Source organism: Battus philenor, unplaced genomic scaffold, assembly GCF_028537555.1.
Source record: "Battus philenor isolate CCGP_79_NKW_IND1 unplaced genomic scaffold, ilBatPhil1.0.hap1 SCAF_18, whole genome shotgun sequence".
In the NCBI taxonomy this organism is placed as follows: domain Eukaryota; kingdom Metazoa; phylum Arthropoda; class Insecta; order Lepidoptera; family Papilionidae; genus Battus; species Battus philenor.
Window position 1 is genome coordinate 3,824,880 of NW_027181680.1, and position 18,053 is coordinate 3,842,932.

The following is an 18,053-nucleotide window of genomic DNA, read 5'->3' on the forward strand; positions in this document are numbered from 1 at the left end:
ATTCGATTCCCGAGATACTTCACACTGCGCATTAATTATATAGGATTACCACTGCTTTCAAATAAGTTATCAGAGAATAGGTAGTACCGTTATCTGCGTACCGTTTATGCCACACTGCCATCGCGAACCTGCCTGCCAAGTATAATGATTATGGTATATACTCCCATAGATATTTCTGGCTTTTGCCTAACAATATGATGAAACAACTACAACGAACTTAACAACCTAGAAACGTAATTTAAATTCTTATAGTTAATTTTATGTAAGTAATTTCGTCAAAAAAACATCTTCAGAACTAAAATTATTACAGATATTTTAGTAAAACAATTTCTTTGAAAGACTTTTTACGTAAAAATAAAATGTGTATTATCCGTTTGCACAGTAAATGCTTTAAGAGATTAACTTCCAAAAATACACATAAACTCTTTCTTTCATAAACTCTTTAAATACTCACTCAGTCAAACTTTTTTTCTTCCGGAATGTTTCTTGTTCATAAAGAAATTTCATCAAAGAGCATATCTTTCAGCGAGTTCAAAATATTTAGAAAACAAACGTCAAATAATTTTCATTACTTGCATTCTAGCTATGTGTGGCCAAATTTAAGTCTAATGTAATTAAACATCAAAGTTATCAATGTCAAAAAGGTGTGGTTGCAAAATAAAATAATAAATACTACTAAAAATCTTAACATTTCATAACTGACACACTCAAAGCCACATTACCATCATCATATTGGACCTCTCATAAACCCTATCTCATTTTTGAGAATAAGACTTTTTCGTTTTTATAATTTTTCCTCCTTTCTTTTTATTGTCATTCTCTTTTATTGATCTTCATATTATCATTCATTCTTTGTCTATCATACATCACAAAATCTTATATTCTCATTCATTCTTAATTTCCTTCTTTGCATCGCATCTCATCCTCTCCTCAATTACCACAGTTTATCACAATATTTCTTAGTGTGAAGATTTAATTATTATTTTTATCTCAGATGTTATATTTATCAGTATACATTGTTTTCTTTTGCTTTTTATTTCACCATTGTAATGTTAGCAGCAAAACACAGGCCTCTTTCGATGATCATCGCGATGACTTTTCTTGCGCTGCCTGCATCATTGCATTTGTTTGTTTTGCCGCTAGGTGGTTTAAGCTTTGTGCAGTTTCATCGAAGTTTAACCCGCGGAAACAGGTGGTATGCGGTCTAAAAAAATAACACCTGGCGATCGTACCCCAGTTATAGCGGAGACGTATGTATATATATATATATATAAATATATATTTATATATATATATATGTAAAGAGTTGCGAGTACTACTCAGCAGTCAGGAGAGTACACAGGCCTCTCCTGACCGTCCACGCTTATACGCGGGCTACCCGCATCCAATGAATTTCCGCGTCCCAGCTTGTTAGCGATCTTCCCACTCTGCGTCTATAGACTCATGTACGTTAGTACAATATCGTAATTCTTGATTCAGAAACAACATACAACCGCACAATCATTTCGCACAAGTTTTTACAGAAGACTGAACACAAAGCGAACAACCGCCTTCAAAAAGACTTCGTGTTTCATGTAACGCCGCAGCAAGAGTACATTGCGTTGATATACATCGCCATAAAATGCTATTCGTATGGTATCGTATATTGCATCATTCTGCTCGGGAGAGTATAAGTAGGCATATAATTTTGTCAATACAATTATTCCGTATAGGTCAGACATGTTTATCTCATAGGATAGTCTTTTGTTTGAGTTAGAACAGAGAAATTCTGTGCTCCTATATAAAAAAGCTTTTATAAATTACACCTATGAGTCCGTAATTGTGATCATTGTATGTTTTGGCATGAATAAACAGAGTTATTGTTAATAGATATAAAAACTTTAAAGAGATGAATGAGGAGCTTCTTTGTTCGCAAAAAGGTTTAATACTTTCACTTTTAATAGGTATTTCAAGGTTTCAAGGTATCTATAAAATTATCATTTTAAAATATATTACGATGCCTTTATTTATGTTAACTCGGAAATGTATCAAAATTTGTTTTTAAATCAATAGTGCATATGGTGAGGCAAATAAAACAACATAGTGTTTCACAATACAGTGAAATGTGTTCTATAAATATTTTATTTTGTTCACAAATAAAAAATTGTAATCTGAAATTAATTATATTACGTAAAATTTTCTTATGACTTAGTGTGACAATACAGATAAAATTCTATTAATAAGATATATATTATATAATGAATTGTAACGGCTCAGACGGATATTCCAATGCGTTGTCAGAATGCCGATGCGAAACCATAATTTGCGGTGGTTCATGTCGCCGCATAAGACAACTAATCACTGCTAATGAACGATTATAATGTAACCACGAAATCAATTAAATTACAAAAACAGTGAAATGTCTTATGATCTCGTTGTTATTATTACATTTGACAAAAAAAATTACATGTTAAAAATATATGCTAAAACGTGTCTGATGAAAGCTGAAATGCTTCTCCATGAATTGCAAAATTTAATGCAATGTTAAAATTACGCCACTTATCTAAAATTTGACAAGGGTAAGAAAATCATGTAGTTTTTTACTGTGAAAAATAAAATTATAGTAATAAAATAATTTATCAAAGTACACACAATAAAAACAACACTAATAAAGAATTGACACAATGTTTTTAAAAGAGAAGTTTATATAAAAATTCCGTTGTTCCAAACAGGAAGCTGTCCATGTACGAGTATGGGTGTATGTGTGCGCTGTGTTTTTCAGTGTGCTTGTGTGTATGTGTGCAAGTATTGTAAATTGCATCGAGGACGATCTATAGCGCGCTGCTCCTTTATAGTCACGTGTGTAATCTCTTTGAGACAAGTTCCGGACATTATGCTAACAAAAAAGATTACAGATACAAAAACAATACTATATTACTACTATTAATACGAGTAAACCAATAATCGTTCTTATTACTACTAACAAAATAGAAGTGAGATAAATATTTAATGATTTAAAACTTCGTTGATTATTTTTTGTTTCATGTAACCTATGAGTATGTTAACTGCTTGCATTAAATAGAACCTTAAACATCACCGAAGCCAAGGAGCCCCCTCCCTCTCCCCTACGAGACCGATGACATAATCAAGGTCGCGGGAAGTAGCTGCATACGGGCAGCGCAGGACCAGACATTGTAGTCATCTTTGAGGAAAGCTTAAGCCTCAGCTGTAAGCGTGAATGAATAAAACAGCAATAAACTATATATGCAAATTGCGTATGGTATTGGAAACCACCCGTACACGTTCATCTTCGGTTTTTATTTTTGCGAGGAAAATAAAAGTACATTAACAATTTCACCCAACAGCAATAACAGCGGTTATCTGACTGTCGGTGTTAGAATTTCAAACAGCGTTCGAATTTGAATTCCAATGAACAATAATTAATTAACTCTTAACCCTTAATAACCTAGAGTTTCAATTTTGATACCAATCTTTTAAACCGAATGTTCACATTACTATTATTATTTTTTTATAGGTTGGCTGTACGTATTTTACTGTTGTATAATATTCTTTCCAATGAAATTATTATATTCTTCCCTTCATCTAGACCCTCAAAAGTGTTTTTTTTTAATATTACTGTATTTGCAGTAATATTAAAAAAATCACTTTCGTAAATCAGGCTACTAAGGGTTAAAACTATTTACGACCATAATGGCCAGAATATTTATAATATGAAGCATCTTTATTCGAACTAAATAACCGAATAAGTTGCAGCTTTATTTAGTTTTCGTCTACCGCTTATCCTGTAGCTGTGTAAATAACGCGTAGAAGCTATAGGTCGCTCTCAATATCTGAAAAAAAAGTTATAAAGATAAAGCAATTTTAAGTACACAATTGAATTTGCTTGAAACAACACAGTGGAACGGTAACTATAATTATCGTAAGTACTTGAAATTAAACCGGAAAAAACGCGTCGTGACCCAAATTGCAATGGACTCTATAACTGTAGGTTTAGGTCCCTCAATAGTGGTAACAAAAGTTCAAAAAACAGGTTACATTTTTAACAAAAATTCTTACTCGAGTTGTTAACAATAGTACAAATTTTCTAATATTTTACACTAAAGCTTTAGCAGAAGCAGAGGTATCAATAACTTATCCAAACTACTGATTCTCATGTTTATTTTAGTATGTTTTGTAGGCTCATGACATTAAAGCTGGGAAATCTTCAAAAATGAGAGTTTGAGCACCAAAAATCGTTCCAGGAGTGATCTTAAATAACTCAAAAAGACCGAGTTTGATTAGCATAAAACAAAGGAATAACTAAGTAAGCCAGAAACTCCAATTTTGTTCTTCGAGGGTAACAAAATCGACGGATAACCGTATTTCGTTCGTGGTGCCGCGTCTATGAAGCAGTCAGAGTAAACAAGGATCGTCAAAACCGAAGGCTCATAAATATTGGATTTCTCAAAGGTATAAACTACATTGATATATTTGTACAGAAATACGAAAAGGTTATTTATGATTTATGTCACAAATGTATTCTGTGACGGGAAATTATTAAAGTTTGATATATTGATGAATAATCGAGGGTATTGTTTATATAAGTGCAGAAAAAATAGTTGAAATATAAATTTAACTAATCTATTCTATTGTCAATACGGTATGCACCAGCAAATACCGTATCAAATGATATGAAAACAATGGTAATTAAAACGAAAATTCAATAATTTCAAATATCGAATGGTAATCGAAGAAAACATCCCGTTTATAAACATGACGGGTGATATTATTGAATTGCATATTTTATATTGCCTGAAACACAAATTTTGTTAATTACATCTATATGGTTATTCACGTGGAATTGCTCGTATGATTGATGGCTGCAGGGGTCGAAACGTTTCGTGTGGCGACGATGAGCCGGCAGTCGCGGCGCACCTAGGCGCTGCACTAGACAGACTCAAGACCGGCCATCGTGGTGTTCTTTGGGGGGAGGGTTAGACCTTGCAGTTGGCATCTATCGGTTCATGTGATGATGATTCATCATAAGTAAGAAAAGGACTAATATATAGCTACTTCCGCTATGTAGCAGTAGTCGTGCAATAAAGTGCACTGCCCGCCAGGCCGCTGATAAATGCGCATGCGGAAAACAATGCGAATTACACAACTACCAACGTTAATTCACTCTATACATGTTTCACCCTTCCACGAGGCATCCTCAGGAGTAATTTTACACCGATTAGTGCCAAACACTGAGTGTTTACCGCGTGCGCATTTATCAGCAGGCTGGCGGGCGATTCACTTCATCACACGACTACTGCTACATAGCGGAAGTAGCTATATATTAGCCCTTTTTTTACTTAGGATGGACTTCCGCAAAGTAACGCCTGAATCTATTAGATGATACATCACGTTATAAGAGCTATAAGTGTTAAGATTTAAGACAATCATTTCTTACGTCTATAAATGTAGAAACAGAAAGTTCTGTAAACGGCCCCGCGCCCATAATTAACGGACGACTCATTTTTCCAGCCAGTAGCAGTAGTAGCTTACGCTCGCGGACGTCTCCTTTCCACCAGCTACTTTCATAAACTCCTCTGTCCAAAACATTACTCTAAAATAAATACAGATCACAGCTTTAATCACATAGCTATAGGATAATTTAATTAAAAACTAATTCCTTTATACAAACTCTTTAGTACTTTAGACATTGGATTTTTATAACACACTAGCTAATATGAATATATATATATATATATATATATATATATATATATATATATATATATATATATATACATATATATATATATATATATGAAACTTACTGGTAACGTACAGAGGCGGTATCAGACTGAAAAGTAAACATGGGACAAACAGACATTACCTAATTTTAGATAGGACGCAAAAAAGTTTTACGGTCATAAAATAAATATTTTTATTTCGACTAGAACATTGTAATAAACATATATTAAGGTAAATTATAGTTTACGTCACTATACTTCACATTCTCTCTGAGACACCTACCCTATTTCGGGAAAAGTTTTATTGGTCGAGACTACTTTCAAAATATACAAAACGGAAATATTGACTGGGACGCAAATTTTCATTTCGAACTACACACGGCTTGCGGGCCGCGAGTTTCACACCCCTGTTGTGTAGCATGTACAGGTCGGAATATTTATTCAACGACTGGCAACTAATGGACTTAAAATTCTTACAACCGATACGGTTTTATCATTTGCATAATCAAAACTTTATTTAACGTGAAAATATAAAAGTCATTTATAATTATAGTAAAGATATTTGTTTACACCGCGCGTACGCCATCTGTATATACAACAAAATATATTTTAGTCGTTTCAGCCTATAAACACCCATTGCAAGGCCTTTTTCAAAGATATCTTTGAGGGTTATATAACGCGTGACGTTTGTTTAACAACCCTTCTAGAGTTGGCGATCGCAGCTTGGTATGACCATAATACCATCTTGAATCAGTTTTATTAAAAACATTGCAAACAAGATAAGACATTTTTTCATATTCACCGCCAGAGTTACTTCGTTGCTGTGCCAACAAAACATAAAAAGTTGGATCAACAGTGCCACAGCATACTCCATTACAAAACATTGTTCTACAACCGATACTTTACCCTGTAAGAAATAATGCAGCTCTTAAATAAATAAGGTTATAAATATAAAAGCTTTAGGGATGAATATAGCTTATTTGTCAGCTAAGAACTTTAAATCATTAACACATATTTCCAATTATACCACATAAGGTGATCAACCTGAATCATGTTAAATTTTTTCTATTAGAATACGCCTAGCCAGTAACTTCTTGCGGTATTAACCCTTAAATGCATGCATGACCTTTTTTCCCGCTTTTAAAAAATATATCTAGCAGACACTAAAATGCATGGAAAATAGAAAAAAATAGTTTTTTATACTTTTTTATTTAAAAAAAATCTTATGTTACAGATATACAACACTGTGCATTTACTTTTAAGTGTAGTACATATTCTAAGCTTAAGTGGTAGGTCTGCAGAGATAGGTAATAAATAAGGATTAATTTTTATACTTTTTTATTTAAAAAAAATCTTATGTTACAGATATACAACACTGTGCATTTACTTTTAAGTGTAGTACATATTCTAAGCTTAAGTGGTATGTTGCTGTTTTTCATCATTATGCGTTTGAGGGTTAAGTCTGCAGAGATAGATAATAAATAAGGATTCATTTTTAAATGTACAAATCCGAATTTCGTTACACTGTTCGTTCAATCCGTTTTTTCTTTCACTGTTATAATTACGAGATTTATTTTTGAAACCATTAAAATTCGCTTAGGCTGCACCATATATTTAATTTACATCAAAGGGGCCAGTATATATTCTCTCCCCTTAAAATACTTAATATCGATTACCGATCACTCTGTATAATTTTAATGCGTTTATTTTGATTTACATTCAATTTTTTTGGAACTTTGGTTATTGTTTTTAATGCTATTGAGTTACAAAAAATAATTGAAGGCGATCAGATTTCTAATGCTATAATTTTTTGATATAATGCATTTTAAAATTAGAATTATATAATTATATGGTCGGAATGCTGTTACTACGGATGGCCCCGATAGATGACGCTGGTAAAAGATTGATTTGATTGATGCCTCGAAAGCGCGTAGTTGTTTTGACACGGATAGTTGCATATAGGGATGGAGAGATACGTGTAAACACCCGTACTTATTCGATAATTTCCTATCGGTGCCAAAAATTTTTGTATCAATACTTTGGAACAAGTGTCGAGTATTTTATAATTAGATATCCTAGTCGACATTTTATTATATTACACCCAATGATGACCACTTGGTCTAAAAAAGAAACGAAACGAAAATTTGTGTGTGAATTGAGTGTGACTTGTTCACTCAATAACCGATGAAGGTTCAATTTATTTAATCCGGTCACCTCTTATCAATGTGGAAAGACAATATTTGTTAAGATTTTGATTTATTCAGTTGGAAAATTTACAACGAAAAACTTTCGTTACAAATAAATATCGATACTTCAGTTGTATCGTAACGTCCCTTCCCTTAACCCTTAAATGCATGGTTTTTTATTGCGGCCTGGAAAAAATGTTTCCTGGTAGGTATTTAATAAATACAAATATCTGTTCAAAAAAAATTGATTTACCGCCGAAACTTTTTTGACACTCAATATATTTATTATCTATGGTTGTCAAAGTGCGTCCGGAAACACATACACGACTTTTATAAAATAACGTGAAACGTGGTATGTATACATTTGGCAACAAGATGCATTTAAGGGCGTATATAAGAGCGTCGCTCCATTCAGTCGGAATTAATTAATAAACATATGAAGCAACGACTTGCTTCTGTTATACAACAAAATATAAATATTCTTACCAGACTCAGTTGCACTATATTACAGCAAATTGTAATCGAACAAAAAAGCACATATATAAACATAACGGGTGATATTATTGAATTGAATATTTTGTGTTGCCTGAAACGAAAATCTTGATTATTACATCGATCTGATTTATCTTGAATTGCTGGTTTAAAGTGGCAGTGGGGGTGGCGCATTGCGAAAGGTTTCGTGTGGCGACTATGTGTTGGAATACGCGACGCTCGTAGACCAACGACATAGTTATGGCCGCAAGAAGTCGTGGATGATGGTTGCTTAAGACAGAACATGTTGGCGATCTTTGGGGAAGGCTTTGGCCTTGCAGTTGGCATTTATCGGTTCATATGATGATGATAAATCACGCTATAAGAAAAGGTACTAACATTCTTAACTATACGTCTTTAGAAGTGACTTTTAGAACCTATTACTGAAGAGGTATTTTATATAATAAATTAGTATTTGGATGGTGTAAATTTTTCTCACCCAATATAATTTACAGCTAAGTTAAATGCATATATAAGTTGGTTTAACTTTGTCCGTTTTAAATCTCATTACAGCCAGGCCTATTCCCGAAAATCGAGAGCGCGAAAACTTTTTTTTTATTATTAAAAGTTACGTATTCGTAAATTGACAAAAGTTTTTAAGCATCTTCTATGATCAGGCTCTAACAACTTTTTTAGGGACAAAATAGCCATAGAAATATCATAAATTATTTTTGAAATAAAATAAAAACCTCACAGCGTTATTATCGTAAAGTATCCGTCAAATGATTTGGCAAGTCAGATTTCTGTTTTAATGGCTCTACGTGGATACTGAGCTTTCATATTATATCTACAGAGTGTTCAAAAAAGTATTTTTTTACGTGCCGGTTACAATAACGTCTAAGACATTATTTAAAGCATTTTGAAGCGATCTTAGAATTTTAAATAGTTTTTAAGAAATTTTGGATATATTATTCGCAACGTTTTGTTTTTGAAAATATATATACTTACCACAAAATTTTATTGTGATGTCTGTGACATTCTTTGATTCTCATTAAAAATTCATGTTTTGTTAAATTTTCGGAGTCGTCTTCGAAAACGCTGCGACATTTCTCTCGCAGAATCAATATCTGTCCTTTCAGAAACGTCGTTATTGCACAAGCGTAAGTGTCAAATGCTCCTACACCGGTAGCACCAAGAATTGTCATGAATAGGTGACATAGATTTGCTAATAAATATCCGGGCATTTTTTCGTCATCGAAGGGAAACCACGAACACAAAATCGTCGGGTACGACTCCGTATCGTTTTTTATCGCTTCGACATGCGAGGAATGTACTGCGTATTTTATAAATGGAGACGTTACAGTAATAATAAATGTCATTAAAACCACGATCCAATAAAAACTTGTCATAGCTCTTACATATGTAGTGTATTTGTTCATCAATTTAACAACAATCGCGTTACCTGATCTAAGCGCGAAGATTTCTTCTTCTGAGATCGATTGATTTAGTTTCGTAATACGCGATTGCATAGCTATACAACAAATATTTTTACTATGACTAACAAAACTCAACCCCGTTATAGATAAGTTCAGAAATACTTTATTGTAGTTTTTCCTGTTTAGATACAAATCGAAGAATTGAGTTGAGACGAATATTATACCGGATAAATGGAGACATTTATACATGTTCCTTACATATTTATTTTTGTTATGTAACAGTCCAACCGCGTAAAGTCCTTTTAAATTTGGCCCTAGAAGTGGATGATCAGGGTCTTCATACTTTTTAGACAAATTTATAAGAAAATTGAATATCATTTTGATTCATACGACAACACTTAGCAAGCAAATAAAACCAAATGTGAACGTGTTGATGTATTAACACGTTTCTTTTGAACGTAAATGATATTAAACAGAAGTGAATCAAGATATTTCTTTATATATGATAAATATTATAAATTTTGATTTAGCTCTGAAATTATTTTAAATGCGGATATTTCATCATAAAAGCATACCGTTTGATGATTTTTTAAATACATATAAATACTGTTTGTTGCGGTTTCCTGGAGTGATTCAGAAATATTGCGTCGACATATACATCAAAATCGAAACGGGATGTTTAACTAACATTTGGTCGAAGCACGCTAGGCAAGGCTCCATATACGTAAATATGCTTTAGATGCATGATATATTTATTTTTTATATCCAGCTAGATCTTTTCATTAATTTAAGAGTAATCCTGAATGGATAGAACGACAACGACAGTCACGTCATTAAATATCAGATTTTTCATTTATTTTTTTACTTACATAAACGGGCTGATAAATTTGGTTTTGTCATAGGATCATCCTTCTAACTAAGAAACACAAAAGCGATAAAAGTTTTTTATTGTTCTTTTCACGTCAGTTCGCAGTGTTCTGAAAAATTGTTCACAGGGTTAGATTCCTGCATTTGATGATAATTTCAACAAAATTAAGTCAATCTAACACATATTTCTAAAATGTATTATTAGTGTTCATTTCAGATATCTTATATCGTCTATCAGAAAAGGTATCTAAACATCTTCTTCTCTCATTTTATGGGACTAGAAAAATTGCAAAATTATCCAATACTTGTCAGATTTCCTTCATCTGTAAAAATTGAAATAAAAGTCGCAATTGAGAGCGTGAGACGACTTATGTGTTTCCACAATGTATTTTTCATCAGAGCTGTAAAGTAAATAAATGCCGCGTAGAATCCTTCGATCTTGACCACAAACGACTTTAAAGGTCCTTTAAAAAGGTACTAACATGGTATTGGTGGTTCATCTGTAATTAACCATTATTTTATGGTTACTTATTCTTAATTTTTTAATTGTGTATTTTCCTAAAAAAAAATGCTGATTATTGTTATAAAAATTACTTAATAATGAACTGTTAGTTTTCAAATCCGAAATCTGCAATCTCATTAAATAAAACACCGTTAAGAAATATACACATTTTTTTATTTAATTAATAACATTACATTGTTTTCTTTAAGTTTTTTCTCTGATAATTAAGAGCACAAGAACGCTTTTAAAAGATATTTAAATCTAATAACCTTTTTTTTTAAACTAGAGAAACACATTGGTATGTGAAAATTATAACATGTTTATTTTCATAGCGAATGTAGCATAAAAAGGTTTAATGCAAGTGGTTCAATAATGCAAATTGCCTCGTTTTGTTCAAACTAGCGATTTATAAAATTACCACTATCATATTTAACTCACGAGCTCATAGAATACTTTTGCGCTGCTAGTGTATAATTTAGAAAAGTGAATAAGTGCATAGCTAGTCATATTATTTTAAAAAAAGCGTGAAGGTTTCACTCAAAGATAAGATTAACTCATTATAACAACAATTATAATAAAAATAATAATGTATTTGTTCAAAAATGCTTTTAATAATATATCGCAGTAATAGCTTAGCGTTTTACCACTATGGCGCTCATATCTAACAATGAAATAATGCATCAAACAATATTGTAACATATATTTAGTCTTTCGAATGGGCTTTGCCAAGCATCTTCAATACGTCAATACAAATATAACAAATGCTTAAATGCTTTATAAATAAAGGAGAAGATAACGGCGTGTACCGTGTCATGATGAATCACGAGTTGAACGATTTGATTCAAAACTAAACAACTGTGAAAGTCACAAAGGCTCTGATTAGCCAGCCATTTGAAATAAATGAGCAAAAATAGCGAAAAGAAACTGAAAGAGACTCAAGTAGAGATGGCTAGAATGTAAAGAGCAAGATATGAGAAGTATTGGAATTAAATCCTCTCGGAAAAGAACGGCGAAGATGAAGATGCATAAGTTTGTTCTCTTACGAGGATACAGAAGCACCCTTACACCAAACAACTAAACACACTGAACACACGCAAATAAACAAATTTTTGTTAAATTTCTTCTAATTGTGTTAAATTACCTTTAAATTTTTGTATGAATATATTTTTTTAAAAAAATTAATGAAATATGTATTCTAGTGAAAACGCTCGGAGTGTTGGCATGAGCGCATCCGAAACCGAATGATGTCAAGCCGACGACATGATGCAGCCTCCATTTAGATAAAGGATCGACATCCATATCTATTTCCACTTGTAAAGGTCCTCAGGAATCACCCTGTATGAAGGAATAAGTTAAAAATATTAGGAAGTCTTTATTTTAATAGTATTAAACCTTGTAGCACAAATGCTATTAGTTATTGTACGAGGGTGGATTGAAAAGTACTCGGCCTAACACAGATCCATTCAATTCTAAAAATCAAATCTACCCACATTATTTAGTTCAGTTTAGACTAGTTCATTGTGTGAAGTTCGAAACATGTGCGATAATTAGTTGTGATTTTATAAATTTATTAACAAAGTAATCGGACATAATTTCCGCGAATGGAGCAAATCGAGCAGCGTGCCGTCATTAAGTACCTCCATAAGAAGAGGCTATCATCAAAAGCCATCCATGATGACATGGTCAGTACATTAGGCGATTGTGCTCTGTCATATTCATCTGTCAAAAAATGGATAGCAGAATTTAAGCGTGGTAGAGAAAGTGTGAAAGATGAACCCCGCTCTGGAAGGCCTTCGACGTCAACTACTGACGAAAATATTAAAAAAGTACTTGATTTAATAATGGGAGACCGCAGATTAAAAATTAGGGAGATAGCCGAGATTATAGGCATCTCTTATGAACGAAATCAAAACATCATTGTCAACGAGTTGGGTTTCCACAAGGTGCCTGCGAGGTGGGTTCCGCGACTGCTTTCAGTTGAACAAAAAAGGACGCGATTGACTATTTCACGCGACTGTTTGGAGTTATTTGAAGCCGATGCAGATGATTTTTTGAATCGTTTTGTTACTATGGACGAAACATGGGTTCATTACTGTCCACCGGAAACAAAACAACAATCAAAACAGTGGAGAAGACCTGATTCACCACCCCCTAAAAAGGCTAAGTCGATTTTGTCGGCAAATAAGGTGATGGCTTCAGTATTCTGGGACTCGAAAGGTGTGATTATGATTGATTATCTTGAAAGGGGTCAGACTATAAACTCTGATTACTACTGCACCTTACTACGTCGTTTACGAGAGGGAATAAAAGAAAAACGTCGAGGAATGCTCAGAAGAAAAGACCTGTTTCATCAAGATAACGCCCGTGTTCACACGTCAGTATAGTCAATGGCTGAAATTCACAACTGTGGCTTTGAACTGTTACCGCATCCGCCGTATTCACCTGATCTGGCACCATCAGACTTCTTTCTGTTCCCTAACCTAAAAAAGCACTTGGGAGGTCAAAGATTTTCGAAAAACGACGAGGTCAAAGCAGCTGTAGACGCATATTTTGACTCTTAGGAAGAATCATTTTTTTTCAACGGTCTAAATGCTTGGAAGGGGAGGTGGCAAAAGTGTATTGAACTTGATGGTGATTATGTAGAAAAATAAAAATATAACTGATTTAGTATGTGTTTATTTTCTTGGTTAGGCCGAGTACTTTTCAATATGTATGTGTATTCTATGTTGTATTATGAAACTCCGAGCCCTTTGTAAGTTCCGCCAAGTGGCCACAAGTCAGTAGATATAAGTAAGAAGTAAGATCAAGTGGCGACACCAGTGTTTATAGATAAAGACCAGGGTATTGTGGGAAGTTAGAAATCTAAAATTACAGAAATAATTAGTTGTGAACGAGTAATCTTTTATTAAAATAAAACTAATAATATTTTAAATAAACACCTAAACAGTTTTGTGTATATATTTTTATTTACATTTTTATAGATATCTTTACTGTAAAATTTAGGAAATATTTTCCTCATGTAACTTGGGAAATCCCAGAGTTATGAAGGATTCACTTGTTATAATGGATATTAAATCGCGTGATATTAAAAAGCATTACAAAAGTACCGCGTTCTTGGGTGGTTTACTGTATATATAATAAAATATAAAATTAGATTCATTTTAACTAACTTTATAAAAAAATTGGTATGGTTTTTTTAACAATGTATTTTTGACGTTTATTAATTAACATAAAAATAAAGAATACTTTACATTATACCATTAAAAATATTAACCGAAGTAAAAATATCTATACATAAGCATAAAGAAGTCACAGTTGAGATTAGTTTTATAAACCAATAATTTGTTTCAGAAATTAAGAATATTTTATTCAACGTAGTAAATTTTTACTCTTGTTATCATAAAAACTGGTATGAAATTCCTTTGTCTTTCGGATGTTACTTTACAAATATCTACTATACATAACGCTTTTGAACTGATTTTCATGAACTAATTTTTAAATATTTAACAATAACAAATTTTTATTAAAATGTAAGGTCAAAGTAAAATCAAGTTTTTTTCTTTCTTTTGAACAGAAATCTCTACCTTTGTTATACTTTAGATTTAACTGTGGCCTGACATGAAATATTTCATTATTTGATTAATAGCGATATTAAAGATTTTAACAGAAGAGCGGTGGTAGCCCGACAAGAGGATTGAGATTTTCGTTTATAAGTCGCGGATTCGATTCCCGAGATACTTCACACTGCGCATTAATTATATAGGATTACCACTGCTTTCAAATAAGTTATTAGAGAATAGGTAGTAGCGTCGTCTGCGTACCGTTTACACTGCCATCGCGAACTTGCCTGCTAAGCGTAGTGATTATGGTATATCTACCCATGGATATCTTTGGGGTAGGCTTTTGCCTAGCAATATGCTGATACAACTACAACGAACTTAACAACCTAGAACCATAATTGAAATTCTTCTAGTTAATTTTATGTTAGTAATTTCGTCAAAAAACATCTTCAGAACTAAAACTATTACAGATATTTTAGTAAAGGAATTTCTTTGAAAGACTTTTTACGTAAAAATAAAATATGTATTATTCGTTTGCACAGTAAATGCTTTAAGAGATTAACTTCCAAAAATACTCATAATGTATCTTTAAATACTCAAACTTGTTTTCTTCCGGAATGTTTCTTGTTCATAAAGAAATTACATCAAAGAGAATATCTTTCAACGAGTTAAAAATATTTAGAAAACAAAAGTCATATAATTTTCATTACTTGCATTCTAGCTATTTGTGGCCGAATTTAAGTCTAATGTAATTAAACATCAAGGTTATCGATGTTAACAAAAAGGTGTGGTTGCAAAATAAAATAATTAATATTACTAAAAATCTTAACATTTCGTAGACACACTCAAAGCCACATTACCATCATCATGTTGGACCTCTAATAAACCCTACCTCATTTTTGAGAATAAGACTTTTTCGTCTTTATAATTTTTCCTCCTTTCTTTTTAATGTCATTCTCTTTTATTGATCTTCATATTATCATTCATTCTTTGTCTATCATACATCACAAAATCTTATATTCTCATTCATTCTTAATTTCCTTCTTTGCATCGCATCTCATCCTCTCCTCAATTACCACAGTTTATCACAATATTTCTTATTCTGAAGATTTAATTATTATTTTTACCTCAGATGTTATATTTATCAGTATACATTGTTTTCTTTTGCTTTTTATTTCACCATTGTAATGTTAGCAGCAAAACCCAGGCCTCTTTCGATGATCATCGCGATGACTTATCTTGCGCTGTCTGCATCATTGCATTTGTTTGTTTTGCCGCTAGATGGTTTAAGCGTTGTGCAGCTTAACCGAAATTGAGCCCGCGGAAATAGGTGGTATGCGGGCTAAAAAAATAACACCGGGCGTTCGTACACCAGTTACAGCGGAGACGTACGAACGAACAGAATATATGGAGTATATATATATATATATATATATATATACGAGTATATATATATACTCGCTACACACTACTGTAGCGAGTACTACTCAGCAGTCAGGAGAGTCACAGGCCTCTCCTGACCGTCCTCGCCTGCCTGCATCCAATGAATTTCCGCATCCTAACTTGTTGTGGGATCTTCCCATACTGCGTTTATAGACTTATGGTCGCCTACCTAGGCCCTTTTTCAAACTACGTTAGTACAATATCGTAATTTCTGATTCAGAAACAATATACAACTGCACAATCATTTCGCACAAGTTTTTACGGAAGACTGAACACAAAGCGAATAACCGCCTTCAAAAAGACTTCGTGTTTCATGTAACGCCGCAGCAAGAGTAAATTGCGTTGATATACATCGCCATAAAATGCTATTCGTACTGTATCGTATATTACATCATTCTGCTCGGGAGAGTATAAGTAGACATACAATTTTGTCAATACAATCATTCCGTATGTGACAGACATGTTTATCCCATAGGATAGTGATTTGTTTGAGTTAGGACAGAGAACTTCTGTACTCCTACATTAAAAAGCTTTTATAAACTACACCTATGAGTCCGTAATTGTGATCATTGTATGTTTTGGCATGAATAAACAGAGTTATTGTTAATAGGTATAAAAACCTTAAAGAGATGAATGAATAGCTTCTTTGTTCGCAAAAAGGTTTAATACTTTCACTTTCAATAGGCATTTCAAGGTATCGCTACAAAATTATCATTTTAAAATATATTACGATGCCTTTATTTATGTTAATACGAAAATGTATTAAAATTTGTTTTAAATCAATTGTGCATATGGTGAGGAAAATAAAGCTACATAGTATTTCACAAATTGTTTCTTCTTATTTTGTTTACTAAAATAACAAATTCAGTTTGAATTTTCTATAAAATACAGTGAAATGTGTTCTATAAATATTTTATTTTGTTCACAAAAAAAAATGTAATCTGAAATTAATTATAGTACGTAAAATTTTCTTATGACTTAGTGTGACAATACAGATAATATTCTATTAATAAGATATAGATTATATAATGAATTGTAACGGCTCAGCCGGATATTCCAATGCGTTGTCAGAATGCCGATGCGAAACCATAATTTGCGGTGGTTCATGTCGCCGCATAAGACAACTAATCACTGATGAAGGATTATAATGTAACCACGAAATCAATTAAATTACAAAAACAGCGAAATGTCTTATGATCCCGTTGTTATTATTACATTTGACAAAAAAAATTACATGTTAAAAATATATGCTAAAACGTGTCTGATGAAAGCTGAAATGCTTCTCTATGAATTGCAAAATTTAATGCAATGTTAAAATTACACTACTTATCTAAAATTTAACAAGAGCAAGAAAATCGTGTAGTTTTTTACTGTGAAAAATAAAATTATAGTAATAAAATAATTTATCAAAGTACACACAATAAAAACTACACTAATAAAAAATTGACAATATGTTTTTAAAAGAGAAGTTTATATAAACATTCTGTTGTTCCGAACAGGATGCTGTCCATGTATGAGTATGAGTGTATGTGTGCGCTGTGTTTTTCAGTGTGCTTGTGTGTATGTGTGCAATCAAAATTGCATCGAGGACGATCTATAGCGCGCTGCTCCTTTATAGTCACGTGCGCTTTTTAATTACAGCCCGTAATCTCTTTGAGACAAGTTCCGGACATTATGCTAACAAAAAGGATTACAGATACAAAAAAAAACTATATTACTATTAATACGAGTAAACCAATAAACGTTCTTATTACTATTAACAAAATAGAAGTGAGAACAATATTTAATAATTTAAAACTTCTTTGATTATTTTTTGTTTCATATAATCTATGAGTATGTTAACTGCTTGCATTAAATAGTACCTTAAA

General features: G+C 32.5%; 1 protein-coding gene across 1 annotated transcript; it reads right to left on the reverse strand.

Annotated features, from left to right (window-relative positions):
• Positions 1-3,770: 3,770 nt before the first annotated feature.
• On the reverse strand, positions 3,771-10,191 carry LOC137920373 (odorant receptor Or2-like). Its single transcript, XM_068763681.1, has 5 exons — positions 9,386-10,191; positions 8,393-8,492; positions 6,523-6,627; positions 5,435-5,590; positions 3,771-3,830 (listed from the first exon to the last, which is right to left on the reverse strand). The coding sequence occupies exons 1-5, from the start codon at positions 10,189-10,191 to the stop codon at positions 3,771-3,773; spliced, it is 1,227 nt and encodes a 408-aa protein (XP_068619782.1).
• Between the last annotated feature and the right edge of the window lie 7,862 nt (positions 10,192-18,053).

Excerpts from the sequence above, each read along its gene's own strand:
- LOC137920373 (XM_068763681.1), bottom strand. The coding sequence starts at position 10,191 with ATGATATTCAATTTTCTTATAAATTTGTCTAAAAAGTATGAAGACCCT. Across the intron at positions 8,493-9,385 it reads CATCACAATAAAATTTTGTG|GCAACACAAAATATTCAATT; the intron begins GTAAGTATATAT and ends TTTTCGTTTCAG. Across the intron at positions 5,591-6,522 it reads GCAACGAAGTAACTCTGGCG|AGTAATGTTTTGGACAGAGG; the intron begins GTGAATATGAAA and ends TATTTATTTTAG.